At 41.1% G+C, this 16,924-nt stretch overlaps 1 protein-coding gene across 3 annotated transcripts in view; it reads left to right on the top strand.

Moving 5' to 3' along the window:
• The first annotated feature begins 4,026 nt into the window (after nucleotides 1–4,026).
• ATXN3 (ataxin 3) overlaps nucleotides 4,027–16,924 on the top strand; it is a 38,646-nt gene continuing 25,748 nt past the window's right edge. Inside the window, exons 1-6 of one of the 3 annotated variants that reach the window (XM_064571496.1) lie at nucleotides 4,055–4,109; nucleotides 9,863–9,921; nucleotides 10,957–11,121; nucleotides 11,357–11,401; nucleotides 13,618–13,703; nucleotides 14,122–14,188. In XM_064571496.1, the coding sequence (XP_064427566.1) occupies nucleotides 11,068–11,121; nucleotides 11,357–11,401; nucleotides 13,618–13,703; nucleotides 14,122–14,188 (252 nt within the window). In that variant the 5' untranslated portion in view covers nucleotides 4,055–4,109; nucleotides 9,863–9,921; nucleotides 10,957–11,067. Of the gene's footprint in view, nucleotides 4,110–9,862; nucleotides 9,922–10,956; nucleotides 11,122–11,356; nucleotides 11,402–13,617; nucleotides 13,704–14,121; nucleotides 14,189–16,924 lie in introns of all 3 variants that reach the window. The other 2 variants (XM_045901417.2, XM_045901419.2) reach the window with 2 other exon arrangements.

Genomic DNA, 16,924 nt, shown 5'->3' with positions numbered 1-16,924 from the left:
ACAGAAAATTTTAGTGACCTTGAGTTTGGCAAAGATCTCTTAAATGCAACACATAAAGTATGAACTAGTTTTAAAATTTTTCTGCTTTTCATAATACACTTATGAAAATGAAAATGCAGCCATAAACTGGGAGGAAATACTTGCAAAATGTAATATACAACAAAGAACTTCTATCTAGAATATGTAAAGAACCCTTATAACTTAGTAATACAACCCAATTTTAAAAATTATTCATTTATTTAAGTAATCTCTACACCCAATGTGGGGCTCAAACTCACAACCTTGAGCACAAGTCGAGTGTTCTTCCAACCGAGCCAGTCAGATGCCCGAACCCAATTTTTTTTTAAAGATTTTATTTATTTATTTGACAGAGAGAGAGAGAGGGAACTCAAGCAGGGGGAATGGGAGAGGGAGAAGCAGGCTTCCTGCTGAGCAGGGAGCCCGATGCGGGACTTGATCCCAGGACCCGGGGATCATGACCCAAGCCGAAGGCAGACACAACGACTGAGCCACCCAGGTGCCCCCCGAACCCAATTTTTTAAATGAGCAAAAGAATTTTTTTTTTTAAGATTTTATTTATTCATTTGACAGAGAACACAAGCAGGGGCAGTGGGAGACAGAGAAGCAGGCTCCCTGTTGATCAGGGAGCCCAGTGGGAGACCTGATCCCAGGACCTGGGGATCATGACCTGAGCTGAAGGTTAACTGACTGAGCCACCCAGACACCCCTGAGCAAAAGATTTTAATTGACGCTTCACAAAAAAAGATAGGAGGATGGTAAATAAAGCACATGAAAAGACTCCCAACATCAGTAGTCATTAGGGAAATGCAAATTTAAGCCACAAAGAGATACCACTACACGCCTATTAGAATGTTTAAAATCAAAAGATTGATCCTGTTCCTGGTGTTGGCAAGGGTACAGAGCAACTGGACCTCACACACTGCTGGCAGGAATGTAAAATGTAGCTGCCAGGAGTTGTACCACTTTGGAAATCAGTTCAGTGGTTTCAGATGAAAATAACACCTCCCATATGACCCAGCCATTCCACCCTGAGGTATTCGTCCAAGATAAAGGAAAGCATATGTTCACACAAAGACTTACATGAATGTTCATAGCAGCTTTATTTATAATAGCCAAAAATTAGAGCTAACCCAAATGTATATCAACAAATAGATAAATTGTGTTAAATCCATACAATGGAATACTACATTAAAAAAAGGAATGATCTATTGCTCTGACATTGATGAATTTCAAATTAATTATCCTGGATGAAAGAGGCCAGACAGCACACACTTTATGGTTCCACTTATATAAAATGTTAGACACTGTAAACTATAGTAACAAAGCCGACTAGTGGTTGCCTGGAGGAGCAAGGTGCAGAAAGGGGTTAGAGGTAAGAATTACAAGGGGGCACAAGGAAACTTTGGGGTATAAGTTGTTCATTTTCTTGCTTGTTGGTTCCACAAGCATGGTTCCACGTATGTTTACATGTCATCTGTTGTATTCAACTACCTCTTCTCAGAAAACATTTTGTTTTAGGTCATACTGAATTTAGGAGAAGTAACATTGCAATAAAATGATACTACTCCCTAATTATCACTGATAGGGTCTTCGCCAATGTAATTAATTAAAGATCTCAGTATGAAATCACCCTGGATTAGGGTAGTATCTAAATCCAGCCATTGGTACTTAGAAGGCGCAGAAGGAGAAAGGCCACATGAAAACCAAAGCCAAGGTTGGAGTTCTGCAACCACAAGCCAACTAATGCCAGGAGCCTCTAGAAGCTGGAAGAAGTGAGGAAAGGATTCTCCCTGTGACCATCGAGCATGGCCCTGCTGACACCTTGGTTTCAGACTTCTGGTCTCAAGAACAGTGAGAGAATAAATTTCTGTTTTTAGCCACCAAGTTTGTGATGATTTGCTGCAGCAGCCATAGGAAATGAATACAAGCACTTTTTTTTCTGAATAACTAATACATTAGTTTAAAAGTCAAGAATAAAACTGTATACTGTGAGAAGTCTCCTTCCCATCCCTGTCTCCTATATGCCTAGTTCCCTTCCCATCTCAAACACATACATAACCTCTGGGTTTCCTGTATATTCCTCCGGAGATTTGTAATGTATACGAACAACAACAACAAAAAATAGATACGTGTTTCTGTACACACACACTTTCTTTAAAAATAAATTGGGAAAAAATGGTTTGCATATTTTTTCACTTCATGAGACCATGATTTGTTTCCCCAATTAGGCCACAGTTCCTTAAGAACATGCATGGACTGTTTCCCCAATGCAGGAGTGTAGACTGTGCACACAGGGGCATTCAGAAAAGGGTAACTAAATCCTACCCTTGAACACCTGGTCCTCACTGGTACTCTCCGTTTCCTTACCTCCTGCTGCCCCTTCTGTTAGTCTGAGCCTGCACTCACCAATGTCCCCAATGGTCTCCATAGCAACACAATTTAGTGGACTCTTGTAAGTCCTTATGTTGCTGGACCTCTTGGCAGCAACTGACACTGATTTTTGAAACATTCCCTTCTCAGGGCTTTGATAATTTCACTCTCCTGCTTTTCCTCTCTTCTCCTTGGCTATTCCTTCTCTACCCTCGGGGTTCTACTCTAGATCCTCTTTTCAATCTCTTCCTTTTCCCCTAGATGATTTTATTCACTCCTGTGAATAACTCCCCATTCTACAGAAAAACCAAGCCCCTGAACTCCAGACCATTTAGATAGATAGATAGATAGATAGATAGATAGATAGATAGATAGATAGATAGATAGAGATACATAGATAGATGATAGATAGATAGATAGATAGATAGATAGATAGATAGATAACCTCCACTCATTACTTGTCTTACGTATCATAGGTATTCCCCAAACTTTGCCCCTTCCTCCAGTATTCCCTATCTTAGTGAACTATTCCTGCCACAGTGGCTGCCTAGGGCAGAAACCCAGGCATCATCCCTAACATTTCTGTGTCCCTCACTCTCCACTCTCACCAAGTTCTGTTGAGTCTCCCCACTTACTAATCATCTCTCAAAATGGTCTCCTCTCCACTGCAGGTCATTATTCTTGCCCAAACACCATCATCTCTCCCAAGATTCTTTCCACAGCATCAGCTTTTTTTTGCAACTAGAGTGATCTTTATAAAATGCAAATCTGAGCGTCTCTTCTTTAAAAACTTTATATAACTCCCCAGCCGTTTTTAAAAAGCATACCTTCCTTAACCTAATTTCAAGGTGCAAAATCTGCTTCTTTCCTACTCCTCCAGCTTCATCAAACCCCTTCCCCCACTTTACTGGACTTTTCAGTTCGCCCAACTCATGTTTCCTCTTCAGGGTCAGAATGCAGACTCTTAGTAACAATGTGTCTGGATTTAGACCCCAGCAAGGGCAACTCACTAGTTGACCTTGGAGACGGTTCTTTTCTTAACCTCCCTGTGCATCAGTGTCCTCATGTGTAAAATAGGGATCATAACAACACCTACATCAAAGGTTGTTGTATTAAATTCGTTAATATATGCAAAGTAGTTAAAAAAGAATGCCTACCCTACAGTAAGCTCTTTGTAAATATTAATTACATTTTTACACAAGCGCTAGGTGTTGGGGGTTGCAATGATGTCTTTTTCTTAATCAGGCTTTCAGTGGGGAAAGAGGAGAAAGATAGTAAATAATTATATGTACATATGATAAGCAGAAAGTACACAGTGGAAAACATAAAAAAACATAGAACCCAGGCGTTCCTTATCCAGACCCCTTAAAAGCCTAAAAATCCATAGCAATGGGTGGGAAGCAGAGAAGTTCCTCCAGACCGTAGGTGGCGCTGCAACACCCCCAGCCGGCCAGATAAAGGGATATGGGAGGACCCGCTACTGAGGTCACGTGTGCCCGCATTTACCGCCCTGGCGTTCACTCGCTCTTCGTTCCACGTGATTCATATCCTCGGGGATGATTGGTCTGTACGAGGCACGTGGGCAGGGGCGACTCGAGGCGGGGCGGGGCAGGGTGGGAGGAGGGGTGGGGCCGAGGGGCGGGGCTGGAGGGGGGTGGTTCGGCGCGGGGGCCGTTGGCTCCAGACAAATAAACATGGAGTCCATCTTCCACGAGAAAGTGAGTGTCCGCGTTCGGTGGGGAGCTGTCTGCGGTGCAGTGACTGCGGTGGGGCGCGGTATCTCCTCTTCCGGGAGCGCTGGCGGGGGCCCGAGTCGTCCCCATCCCAGTCTCGCCGGGCGGAGGAGCTTCATAGGGAGGGGAGCTTCACCAACGCCCCCACAGCACCCTGTGCCCCGGAGGCGGGTGCCCGAGGAGTCCCGGGCCGGGGGCGCCGGGGAGCTGGGAGGGAGTGAAGCAGGGCCGGGGGCGCCATGGGGCACGGGAGAGGAGTGGCACCGACTGAGCTAGCTCCTGCGCTTGCCCTCCACTTTCCGTGGGATTCGTTCTCCAGTCCCTTCTCCACTCTCCCTAGGTGTCTAGCTAGTCATCTCTTGGACAAGTCCCTCGACCCTTCCCAACTCCACCCCACTCCCCCAGTCCTACTCCTGGCAGAATTAACTTTTCCTTCTCTGGGCTCCTCAATTCTCTATTGGAACCTCCCATACACTTAGATCTCTGGGGTTGTGTTCTTGTCTTCCTGCACTAGGTCCAGGAGCCTCCCGAGGGCGGGGTCCTTGGCTCGTCCCATGTAGGGCCTGACACTTAGGGAAGTGAGGTTGGAAATCCTCCGCGTCCCTAAATAGGGAAGTCGTCGCAAGAGTTTTTGTTACGGGATGTTTAGGTTTCATTTCTTTTGGTAGTTGCGTCTTTCCGAACAAGGAGGCCAGCTCGTTTATTAGGTATTAGGGGTGGACTGGAATAATTGTGTTGTTGTCCGCCTAGTGTTTGTCTTTTATCCTTGGATGACCACGCACTTGAAGATGCTGTGGCATGTGGAGGAATTCTCTCGTCTTTTCTCACATACATAAGCTATTTGGGTGTGAGTGATACCTTCCTCAGGACAACTTTGGCACATGATACGTTGTTTCATAATAGTTTAATGTTTGGAAAGGGTTGCTGGTGAGGCTATTATTTAGTAGGAGCAAAGGGATTTTGTTTTGTTAAATACTTGTAAACGATCACTTATCCATTTAAAAATTAACACAAGTCAAAGCCATCAAAGACAAAAGAGGCACAGTATAAACCTGAGCAAATTGTTAAAGGGAATGCTTTTCTTTATAGAAAACATTTTAACACGTTGTGGCCCTGGAGTAGACCAGTTTTTATGTGTGGGGAAGGACTCAGTGGTATAGTTATCACTAATCTTTTGATTTGATTGACATGATTTATGAATCTTGGACAAGAGAAATTTAGTTGCTTGGCTAAGGAGACTGGATGCAGAGACCCTACATGTATGTATTTTTATTACTATTTTTCAAAAGCTTTAGTGTAGGGCCAGGTGTTTCAAATGGAAGACTTTAAACATTTCCACACCACCTCTTGAGAGTCATATAATATGTTTTTATAAATACTGATTGGCAGATATGGGGCTCTATTTGGATAGATTTCAGGGAAGGTAACGACTGAACCACCGGATCAGAAGAAGCTGGGTGTTAGCCTCATAAAGGTGTACTTTCTGAAAAAAGTCACTATCAGGGATGCCTGGGTGGCTTGGTCGGTTGAGCGTCTGCCTTCAGCTTGGGTCATGATCCCGGAGTCCTCGGAGCGAGTCCTGCATGGGGCTCCTGCTCTCCCTTTCACAAATAAATTCTTTAAAAAAAAAAAAAGTCACCTTCAGCATCAGTCACTAGGCTTAAAGATACTTAAGTACAATTTACCGGGGCGCCTGGGTGGCTCATTTGTTAAGCGTCTGCCTTTGGCTCAGGTCATGATCCCAGGGTCCTGGGATCGAGCCCCACATCGGGCTCCCTGCTCAGCAAGAAGCCTGCTTCTCCCTCTCCCACTCCCCCTGCTTGTGTTCCCTCTCTTGCTGTGTGTCTCTCTCTCAAATAAATAAGTACAATTTACCTTTATCATCAACTTAAATGTACTTTATAGATGAGGCTGGTAAGGTTTTGGGGGCATATTTCAAGAATGGAAAGCACCTGTAACCATAGGGCCCATTGTTGATCTCATATACAGTCCATTCTGGGAATGTTTTAGCGTAATAAGCCATTTTCTAGCACACTCCCTTCCCCTCTGCCACACACATTTAACCTTTGCTAGAGCCGGAGAACTAGCTTTGGTTCTAAGGAAGCTGTGTACGTAGAGATACCTGCCTACAACAGGCCTTGCAGCTACTTCCTCTTGGGATGTTGGTTTCCCCGTTTTCAGAGTTATCACTTTGAGTGTCCTTTTTTAAGTTAGAATATAAACTTAACAGTTGTTTGGTGATCTGTCCCCAGTGCCTAAGATAGCGCCTGGCACATAGTAATTGCTCAATAAATATTTTATTGACTCAAGAGTTTCTTGAGCTTCTAAGATGTGTATGGTGCTATTTATTAAAGTAAATAATTTTTCTGTAAATATTTTAGGCTTTGCAGGTTATATATGGTCTCTCATGTATTCTTGTTTGTATGTGTGTATGGGTGTGTTACCCAACCATCTAAAATCATAAAAACCAGGGCGCCTGGGTAGCTCAGTCCATTGAGCATCTGGCTCTTGGTTTCAGCTCAGGTCATGATCTCAGGGGTTGTGGGGTCCAGCCTTGCATGGGGCTTCATACTGAGCATGGAGTCTGCTTCAGGTCCTTTCTCCCTCTCCCTCCAACCCTGCTCCCCTTTCACATGCGTGCTTGCTATCTCTAAAATAAATAAAAACATCTTTAAAAAATAAATAAATAAAATCATAAAAACCATTCTTAGCTACTGGAGCAGGTTGTATTTGGCTTATAGGCTAGAGTTTGCCAACCCCTAACTTAAATCCTAATGCTAAATGGCCACTAACTGCTGGGTGTTTTGGTGTTTGTTTTGGTTCTGGTATCTGCTTTCTGTCATTTTTGTTACCATTTCTCTTGCTGCCTGCTCTTGGTACTGTCACTGTGCCATCTCAATTGGTATTTTTAATGTAATGTGAACTGAGGATGATAATCAGACTTGTTGGGATTGTGTTTAAAATTAATGAAAATACTTAAAAGATGCTGAGCTTTGACTATGATACTCACTTTGCCCTTTGGTGATTGTTGGTTTCTAATTGTCTTAGGGTATTTGAGGTTTAGGAATGACCAAATTCCAAATGAGTGCCCTGAGGAAGTAGTAATGTCACAGACATGAAACTTCTGCCTGGCCTTGAATCCCAGCTCTGCCATTTACTACCCATACGATCTTGGGCAAGTTACTTATTCTGTCTCTCTGCTCCAGTTTCCTCCTCTGTGGTGTGAGGATAATAAAGTATCTACCTCAGTTATAAGCACTTGGAATGCTTCCTGGCCAGCAATATAGACATGCTGGTTATTGTTATTCAGTTGTGTTTGCTGAACCTCATAATAGGGGGTGAGACCTTACCATCACTGAGAGGAGATGAAGATCTGCTAGGTTGATTGTGTGGTCCTTTAGGTTAGACCATTTCTGAGCACACACCCTTAGGTTTATGCCTGGCTTCTGTTGTAACTTGTTGTAATCAGTAGTATCTCGGGGAATTTGAACTAGTTGCAGGTTGGTCCTAAAGACTTTGGGCACAGTGAGGGAAGGATGTGGTTACAGTTACCATTTGTGGTATCTTGGTAGGGGCACCTGGGTGGCTCAGTTGGTTAAGCGTCTGCCTTCGGCTCAGGTCATCATCTCAGGGTCCTGGGATCGAGCCCTGCGTGGGGCTCCCTGCTCGGCGGGGAGTCTGCTTTTCCCTCTTCCTCTGCCCTGTGCTTTCTCTCTCTCAAATAAATAAATGAAATCTTAAAAAAAGTAAAATAAAATATCTTGGTAAAGCTGAACCTACAGTTTGTTCATCCTCTGATCCCAACACAATAAGTCTGGGCCTGAAATCATGGAATTTCAATACTGCTGAAATTTGACTATGGCACAGATAAACTTCTATCCAACTTTGGTTAAAGCTCCGTGAGAAAGAGGAGGGTGGGGATAAGTTGGGCGCAGGGAATGCATAATCTTAGGTGGGGCCCTTGTACAATTTTTTTTGGTTCATATAGAATTTGATTCATCTTGTCACTTTAAAAAATGATTTTAAATTTGGACTGAACAATTTGTTCTTTTCTTCCATTAAATTGTATTAGAAGTACAGAACTTGATATTTCCTATAGCAGTACAGTTTTACTTAGACAAAGTTTGATTTTAAGTGCTTATCTTTTTGTATTTCAAAGCTTTTTTATAGAGAGATTTTTAAACAAATAGTTGGATTCACAATTTCAATCTATGTATTAAATGTGAGTAGTTTGAGAGTACCAAGTTGAGGCATGTATCCTGACAGCCGGACAGAAAATGTGCCTTAAAATTGTTACCAGAAAATCCAGTGTCTGGTCACCATAGTAGGTAGCTCTTGATATGTGAAATAGCTGTATCTTAGAAGAGGTCTTTTTGTAGTTATTTGAATTTTTTTACGTGTAACAGTCACATGTTAGGGGCACACAGATCATCAGAGTACAGCTCAGTGAGGTCTCACAAAGTGAAAATACATGTAAATAGTTCTTAGATCAGGTAACAAAACATTTACCTGCATTCTATAAGCTCCCTTTAGGCCCTCTTCCAGATACTTTCCCTCTGCCGTACCTTCACCCCTGCAAGGGTAATCACTATCCTGAATTCTAACATCAGAGTTTAGTTTTGCCTGTTTTTGAGCTTTTGTAAATAGAATCATATAATGTGTACTCTCTTGAGTCTGCTTTTTTTTTTTTTTTTTAAGATTTATTTAGAGAGAGCGAGCAAGGGGAGGGGCAGAGGGAGAGGGAGAGAGAATCTCAAGCAGACTCTGCTGAGCGTGGAGCCGAATGTAGGGCTTGATCCCATGACCCTGAGATCATGACCTGAGCTGAAATGAAGAGTCGGACAAACTTAACCAACTGAGCCACCCAGGTGCCCCTTGAGTCTGTCTTCTGTAACATTGATTCATCCATATTGTTGCAGGTAGTTGTAGTTAATTCATTCTCATTGTCATATAGTATTCCCTTGTGAATATAACACAATTTACCCAGTCTACTGTGATGGGCATCTGGGTGGTTTAGGTTGGGAACATTATGAACAGTGCTTCTATGAACATTTTTATAGATGTTTTTTGATGAATGTATATTTACATTTCAGTTGTTGGCATTATGGCCTAGTAGTGGAATTGCTAGATCATACGGTTGGTATATGTTAAGCTTCAGTAGATACCCCAAATAGTTTTCCAGAGTGGTTGTACTAATTTACATGTCTATCAGTAGTATACAATAGTTTTAATGTCTCTAATCTCCAACATTTCAGCCATTTTGGAGAGTGTGTAGGAATAACATATTGTGGTTTTAATATATCATTCCCTGATGGTTAATGAAGTGGAGCATCTTTTTGTGTTTTTTAGCCATTTGGCTATTTTCTTGTGAATACTTATTTGTCTTGCCCATTTTTCAGTAGAATATTAGTAGGATGTCTGTGTGTCCCTTCAATTCACATTGTATTATTCAGAGGGAGTTGCTTTCTGGCAGCAGGAATACAGTAGAAGGAAAAAAGATAGAGACAAGTTCTCTCTCACTATGTGGCTGTGACTTGAGAGAGATTGTGTCTTCAGCTTCAGGCTACTTATTCTGTACCAAAATATGAAGATAAGCTTATCTCGGTCCCCTGTCTCACACTCAGACTGTCTCAGTGCTCCCTTCCTATTTGTTGTATACATATACCCTGTATCATCTTCAGAAGCTGAATTTTGTTCCTAGAAAATTAACTCATCAGGAAAAATATGTGTCTTGCCAGGTGTTGCTCTTTGGGGTCATCGTCTGTTGAGTAACATAGCTCAGAACAAATTGCACAAGGTAAGACAGGCTGGATTAAGGCATAGATACTGGGGAAAAGGAGAACTTAGAGGGCCAGGGTTAGCAGAAGAAAAGTGTTCTCATCTTCTGCCATCATCCTGCAGAGGGGTCTGTGTTCACAGGAAGGGATCTCATCTGCCAGTGAATCTCCCTTTTTATAAGGCAAGTGTGGGAAGGTGGCATTGTTGTGGGGAGCAGGGTGATAGGCAGACTGCTCAGTGCCAGGCAACTTGGATTTAGATTTGGGGTGCCAGTTGTGTGAGAGCCAGCTGCCGAGCACTTGAAAACCTTGGGGCCCATGGGAAATTGTACTCCCTCCACCCCCCACATAGGAAGCCGGTGATCCCAATGATCCCATGGTTGCTTGGATACAGCTCTCCTTGCTGGCTTGTCTGGAAATGAGCTCCAGGGGTGGTTTTTGGAAGTTTTGCTTATTGTACCGTACTACATATACATTTTGCGCTGAGTTTCCGGAAGAGAACCTTGGCTTTGTTAGCTACAAGTCTTCATTAACGTCAAATGGGATCTTTCTTACCCGTATCAGTTCTTGAGATTCTTTTGTTCATTGATTTCAAATTCCTTGAGTAAGCATTTAGATTGAGTAGATTGTCTTGTTAAAAGAATACAAATGCTCTAGGGATTAAAATTCCATTTCAGCATGTTTCATTTGCCATGGAACCTCCAAAGATGTATGTATCTTAGGTACTGAAAATGAGAAGTGCTAATATTTTTTATAGAGTAATTTCTAGTAAAGTGTGAAATTTGGCATATCTGATAGAAAAATATTTGTTTAATATAAATCATTCTTAAGTTTTTGATCATATAGCTAAATAATTGTAGTTTCATTAATGGTAAAATTATAAAATAAGTGTTAACAAATAAAAACTCATGCACTTATGTTAATCATGCTTATCTAAAGCCAAAAAGGTTCAGTTTGGCTGCATTAAGTTAATGATTAAATTCCTCTTTAGAGGAAACTACTGTACAAATCTGTTTAACGAGTCACATTTGAATTTTTTCTTTTGGAAATATTAGCAAGAAGGCTCACTTTGTGCTCAACATTGCTTGAATAATCTGTTGCAAGGAGAATATTTTAGCCCTGTGGAATTATCTTCAATTGCACATCAGCTAGATGAAGAGGAAAGGATGAGAATGGCAGAAGGAGGAGTTACTAGTGAAGACTATCGCACATTTTTACAGGTACTGATTTTAAACTCACTAAATCATGTTTTTTTTTTTTTAAATGTGGGTACTGTTTAGAAAAGGATGCACTATTCTTCCTTATGGGGCTCTGACTTGTTAATTATAACTGTGCTCTTGACTGTATAAATGGGAACGCACAAGATGTTATTTTAAATATGCACACTAATGACAGTTTTTATCCTTCTCTCCCCACCCTCAACTCCCACCTCAACTACCTATCTAAATTAAACAGCAGCCTTCTGGAAATATGGATGACAGTGGTTTTTTCTCTATTCAGGTAAGTAGTCACAAGCGTGTACTAAGGGTTGTTTATGTCCCAGGCCCTGTTCAAGCTGAGGATATGATTGATGTGAATATCTTTTCACAGCCTTTCATGGTCACTGTAATGATACGACCTTCAGAAAGTCCTCCAATAGATAGTGTCAAGGAGTATAAGATTATTAAAAAAAATTAAAATGAGCCTTAGAGGGGCGCCTGGGTGGCTGAGTCGTTAAGTGACTGCCTTCAGCTCAGGTCCTGATCCCAGGGTTCTGGGATCGAGCCCCGCATCGGGCTCCCTGCTCCGCGGGAAGCCTGCTTCTCCCTCTCCAACTCCCCCCGCTTGTGTTCCCTCTCTCACGGTGTCTCTATCAAATAAATCTTAAAAAAAGAAAAAAATGAGCTATAGAGCACAAGGAAAAAAACTGAAAAAAAGTGTAAGATTATACTCTAGAGTACTAGATTTTTATAGAGATAAACATGAAAATTAGGATTGTAGAACCTTTATTTTATTTTATTTTATTTTATTTTATTTTATTTTATTAAGTAGGCTCTGCGCCCAGCCTGGATCCCAATGCGAGGCTTGAACTCACGACCCTGAGATCAAGACCTGAGTTGAGATCAAGAGTCAGACGCTTAACCGACTGAGCTACCCAAGCGCCCCAGAACCTTCATTTTTAGAGTAGGGCTTTTTGAAAGGAGACTATTTAATTTACATTTGGATGCTGATAACCATAATTCCAATAAGTCACAGTATTTCAAACTTACTACTTGTATAAATTTGAGAAAATGCAACACCTCCCTACCTACCATTTAAATCCACCTACCAGGATTGGATTCCTTTATTATGGTCTAAGGCCTTTGCTTGTTTTCTTTGTTTGAAACTTACATCTCCCCCTGAATTCTGAGGGTAATTGTACATGTACTTGTGAGATCCTTTTATCTGTGGGTCTTTCATTCTGTTTCTGACCCCTGGGAGGTGTGTCCAGAGTTGTTTCAGAACCTCTCATGAGGAGCCTGTTCCTACAAATACCTCTGTTGCACTCCCCTGTGCTGTCCTGCTGGACTCCTCATGCAGCGGCATTTCCGCCCAGCGCTCCGTGGGGGACTCAGCCCGCCGCGGCTGCCGCAGAGCTGGAAGAGGCCGGGGCAGGCCCAGCACCCGCCAGTGTCTGTGCTGGTACCTGGTTCACTTCCTGCTTTGTTGGCCACCTTGCAGGGCAGAGAGTGAGTTCTCAGAAATCCTCTTGTTTCCTCAGTTTGGAGTAATCAGATTTGTTTTCTGTGGGGTTTTTTTTTCCCCTACAGATTATAAACTCAGGGTAATAGAAGCTTAAATTCTGAAAGCTTCCGTTTAAATTCCCAGGAAGAACTCCTTTTAATAGACAAAATTTTTGTCACTACTGACATCCCAGGTAGTGAGTTGAATATAACTTTTCTAAAGCAGGACCTGTAGCAGCCAAATTATCATGCATATATATTGGACTAGTTTTTTGTTGTTGTTTTTTAAAGATTACTTATTTATTTATTTGACAGAGAGAGAGGCAGCGAGAGAGGGAACACAAGCAGGGGGAGTGGGAGAGGGAGAAGCAGGGTTCCCGCCGAGCAGGGAACCCGATGTGGGGCTCGATGTGGGGCTCGATCCCAGGACCCTGTGGTCATGACCTGAGCTGAAAGCAGACACTTAACGACTGAGCCACCCAGGCGCCCCTATATTGGACTAGTTTTAAGAATAGTACCCACTGAATAGAATGTACATCTGGATTTTTGAGGCAGTTTTATCTTGAATTGTGTGCTTCTCGGGAACGTTCCAGAAACCTAGTGTAAATAGCGCTCTTTTCATGCTATTTTTTTTTTTATGGATTTAGTAGTGTATCTATATACACAGACTTTTTTTTTTTTTTTAAAGATTTTATTTATTTATTTTGACAGAGAGAGACACAGCGAGAGAGGGAACACAAGCAGGGGTAGTAGGAGAGGGAGAAGCAGGCTTCCCACTGAGCAGGGAGCCCGATGCGGGGCTCGATCCCAGGACCCTGGGATCATGAGCTGAGCCGAAGGCAGACGCTTAACGACTGAGCCACCCAGGTGCCCCTACACAGACTTTTTTAAAAACCATAACCTTCTGGGGAAAATTATATATAAAGTACAATTGCTTATACACCTGACATGACTATACTACTTAAATTTGGAATTGATGGTTTAGCTCATGGAAAGTTGCTATTTTTTTAACAGGTTATAAGCAATGCCTTGAAAGTTTGGGGTTTAGAACTAATTCTCTTCAACAGTCCGGAGTATCAGAGGCTCGGGATCGATCCCATGTAAGACTTTTTTTTTTTTTGCTTTTCCTAAATTTGATTTTTAAAATTATAATTTCTTAAAGGATAAAAGTATATTTTGAATGTTTCTGTTGTGATGCTTCCTGTTTCATTCCCTCAGGGTTTCCTATTAAATCTTTTGGGGATGTCCGTGCACATCTGCCCACTGAGCCTCCCCCACACCTCAGTGTCCAACAGCACAGCACAGAGCTGATCCTTAAATGCTGTGTGACGCCAGCACTTTTGCCTGGCACCACTAATCTGCAGAGAGATTTATACTGTTCTGTAATTTCTTAAAAACCAGTGATCCTTAACTATAAGCATAATCCTAATGTTTTTTATAATACTTGCCAGTAGATAAAGTAAATGAATATGAACTCTACTATTTCAACTTGTGTATGTATTTTTTTTCTTTTTCTAGAAATGAAAGATCATTTATATGCAATTACAAAGAACACTGGTTTACAGTTAGAAAATTAGGGAAACAGGTAATATTTCTCACCTTCCCTTTTTTCTCATTTTGCACTCCATTTGCCACTTAAATGTAAAGGATTGGTACCTTAAAGATGAAGAAACTTACCAGTAATGTGTGTGTGTGGTACGGTTTTAATCTTGATAGAGATTTGCAGTTTTAAAAGACAGTATCAGTTTCCCGTATAGATTTATTTATAACAGCCATACAGAGTTGACTCTTGAACAACATGGGTTTGAACTACATGGGTCCACTTATATGTGGATTTTTTCTTACAGTACTGTAAATGTATTTTCTGTATGGTTTTCTTAGTAGCATTTTCTTTTCTCTAGCTTTATTGTAAAAATAAATATATAAGGGGCACCTGGCTGGTCATAGAGCATGCAACTCTTAGTGTCAGAGTTGCGAGTTCAAGCCCCATGTTGGGTGTGGAGCCTGCTTAAAAAAAAACAGTATATGATACATTATACAAAATATGTGTTAATTGTTCATGTTAGCAGTAAGGCATCTGGTCACCAGTAGGCTATTAGTAGTTGAGTTTTTTGAGGAGTCAAAAGTTACATGTGGATTTTCAACTGTGGAACGGGTCAGCACCCCGATCCCCACATTGTTCAAGGGTCAACTGCACAATTTAACTATATCATAAGAAAAACTTTCTATTTAATACAATACACATGTGGTTACTTTTAGTGGGTTTTTATGTGATAAAGATGTTTTTCCAGTTAACTGTGACTTTATAGATTTGTGTTTAACGTATAGTAGTGTCATGAAGCCTGAAACAACGTCCAGCATGAGTAAAAGTTTTCAATCATGTTAGCTTTAGCATATCAAAGATTATTCACATGCCAAAATGCCATGTAATACATACATCTACGTGAAGTCATTTCTGGTTTTGGGTTTTTTCCTTTGTTTTGTTTTGTTTTGTTTTGCTTTCAAAAAAGAACATGGAATGTGTCTTGAACAAGCCTTTCTTAAGATCAAGAAATGTACCTAAGATGTCATTTTTGTAAGCAATTACCAAAGATCTTTGTATACATGGTACCACTTTTGAAACAATTATTTAAAGTCCCTTTTATTAGAATTTTTAATTTTTGAAAAAGGGTTATTATAAATGATCTAATAAAAAGAAATGAACTCTTGATATGTTCAATAACACGGATGGATCTAAAAATAATTAAGCTGAGTGAAAGAAGCCAGACACAAAATACTACATACTAGATAGTTCATTTACATAAAGGTCTAGAAAATGCAAATTATTGGGACAGAAAGCAGATCGACCAGTGGTTTCCTGGGGATGAGGAAGGCAAGAAGCAGTGAGAGAGGAGGATCATAAGGGGCGCCAGAAACTCTCTTGGTTGTGGTGATGGTTTCATGGGTGTATGGATATGTTAAACTTCAAATTGGACATTTTAGATGTGTGCAATTTCTCGCATGTCAGTTACATCCCCGTAAAACTGTTTTTAAAAATAATACAGAGCAAAAAAGAAAATGAAATCAAGAATGAGTGCATTGGATTAAATCAATAAGCGATCACTTGAAAGCAGAAACCCTACTATTATCTTATAAGTCAACCACCTAGAAGCAGCTTCATGTGACATGGTTATTTCTAAAGGTCCCTCCTGAGTTACAAAGAGCAAGGAAGGCAGCGTGGCATAGTAGAGGCTGACCTGAGTGGGGATCACCTCTAAGGAAAGACCAGCAGGACGCTGCCAAGACTATTTAACCTTTGGCTTTTATTTATATATTTTTTTAAAAATATATGATCAAGTATTCCTTACTTCTTCTGTATAAGGTAATCACTGGATGTTTTTAAGATCTGAAGACTTTAGTCCCAAAAGTCCCTTTATATTGATTTGCATGTAAACTTAACATCATTATTTTGAGAGGTTTTAAAAATTTCAGTTCTTTACTTTTTTTAAGATTTTATTTACATATTTGTCAGAGAGAGAAAGAGAGTGAGAGAGCACACAAGCAGGGGGAGCGGCAAGCAGAGGGAGAAGCAGGCTCCCCGCTGAGCAAGGAACTCAATGCGGAACTCGGTCCCAAGACCCTGGGATCATGACCTGAACCAAAGGCAGACGCTTAACTGACTGAGCCGCCCAGACATCCCAAAAATTTTAGTTCTTTAAAATTGAATTTTCAGGGCACCTGGGTGGCTTAGTTGATTAAATGTCCAAGTCTTGCTTTTGGCTCAAGTCTGATCTCATGGTTTGTGAAATCCAGCCCACTGAGCAAGGAGTGCACTTGAGCATTCTCCCTCCCTCTGCCCCTCCCCCCACTCACACTCTTTCTCTCTCTCTCAAATAAACAAATAGACCTTTTTAAAAATATATATAAATAGGGTGCCTGGGTGGCTCAGTCGTTAAGTGTCTGCCTTCGGCTCAGGTCATGATCCCAGGGTCCTGGGATCGAGTCCCACATCGGGCTCCCTGCTCGGCAGGAAGCCTGCTTCTCACTCTCCCACTCCCCCTGCTTGTGTTCCTGCTCTCACTATCTCTCTCTCTGTCAAATAAATAAATAAAATCTTAAAAAAAATATATATATATATATATATATAAATAAAACTGAATTTTCACATTTTAAATTACTTTGACAAATACAAGAAATGTTATATTTTGACTTACCTTTGGCTCTAATTTATCTTTTTGTTTATAGTTATATTTTTCACTACACACTCTTTTGTATGAGTTAAAAAGATGACCGGAAAAGTTTCTCTTTTTTTCTGTGTATTGTTTTTAATTCCAGTATAGTT

This window comes from Mirounga angustirostris, unplaced genomic scaffold (genome assembly GCF_029215605.1).
Source record: "Mirounga angustirostris isolate CCGP_5_RB_7025 unplaced genomic scaffold, mMirAng1.0.hap1 SCAF_9, whole genome shotgun sequence".
Classification (NCBI taxonomy): domain Eukaryota; kingdom Metazoa; phylum Chordata; class Mammalia; order Carnivora; family Phocidae; genus Mirounga; species Mirounga angustirostris.
This window is presented reverse-complemented; position numbering and strand designations above follow the sequence as displayed.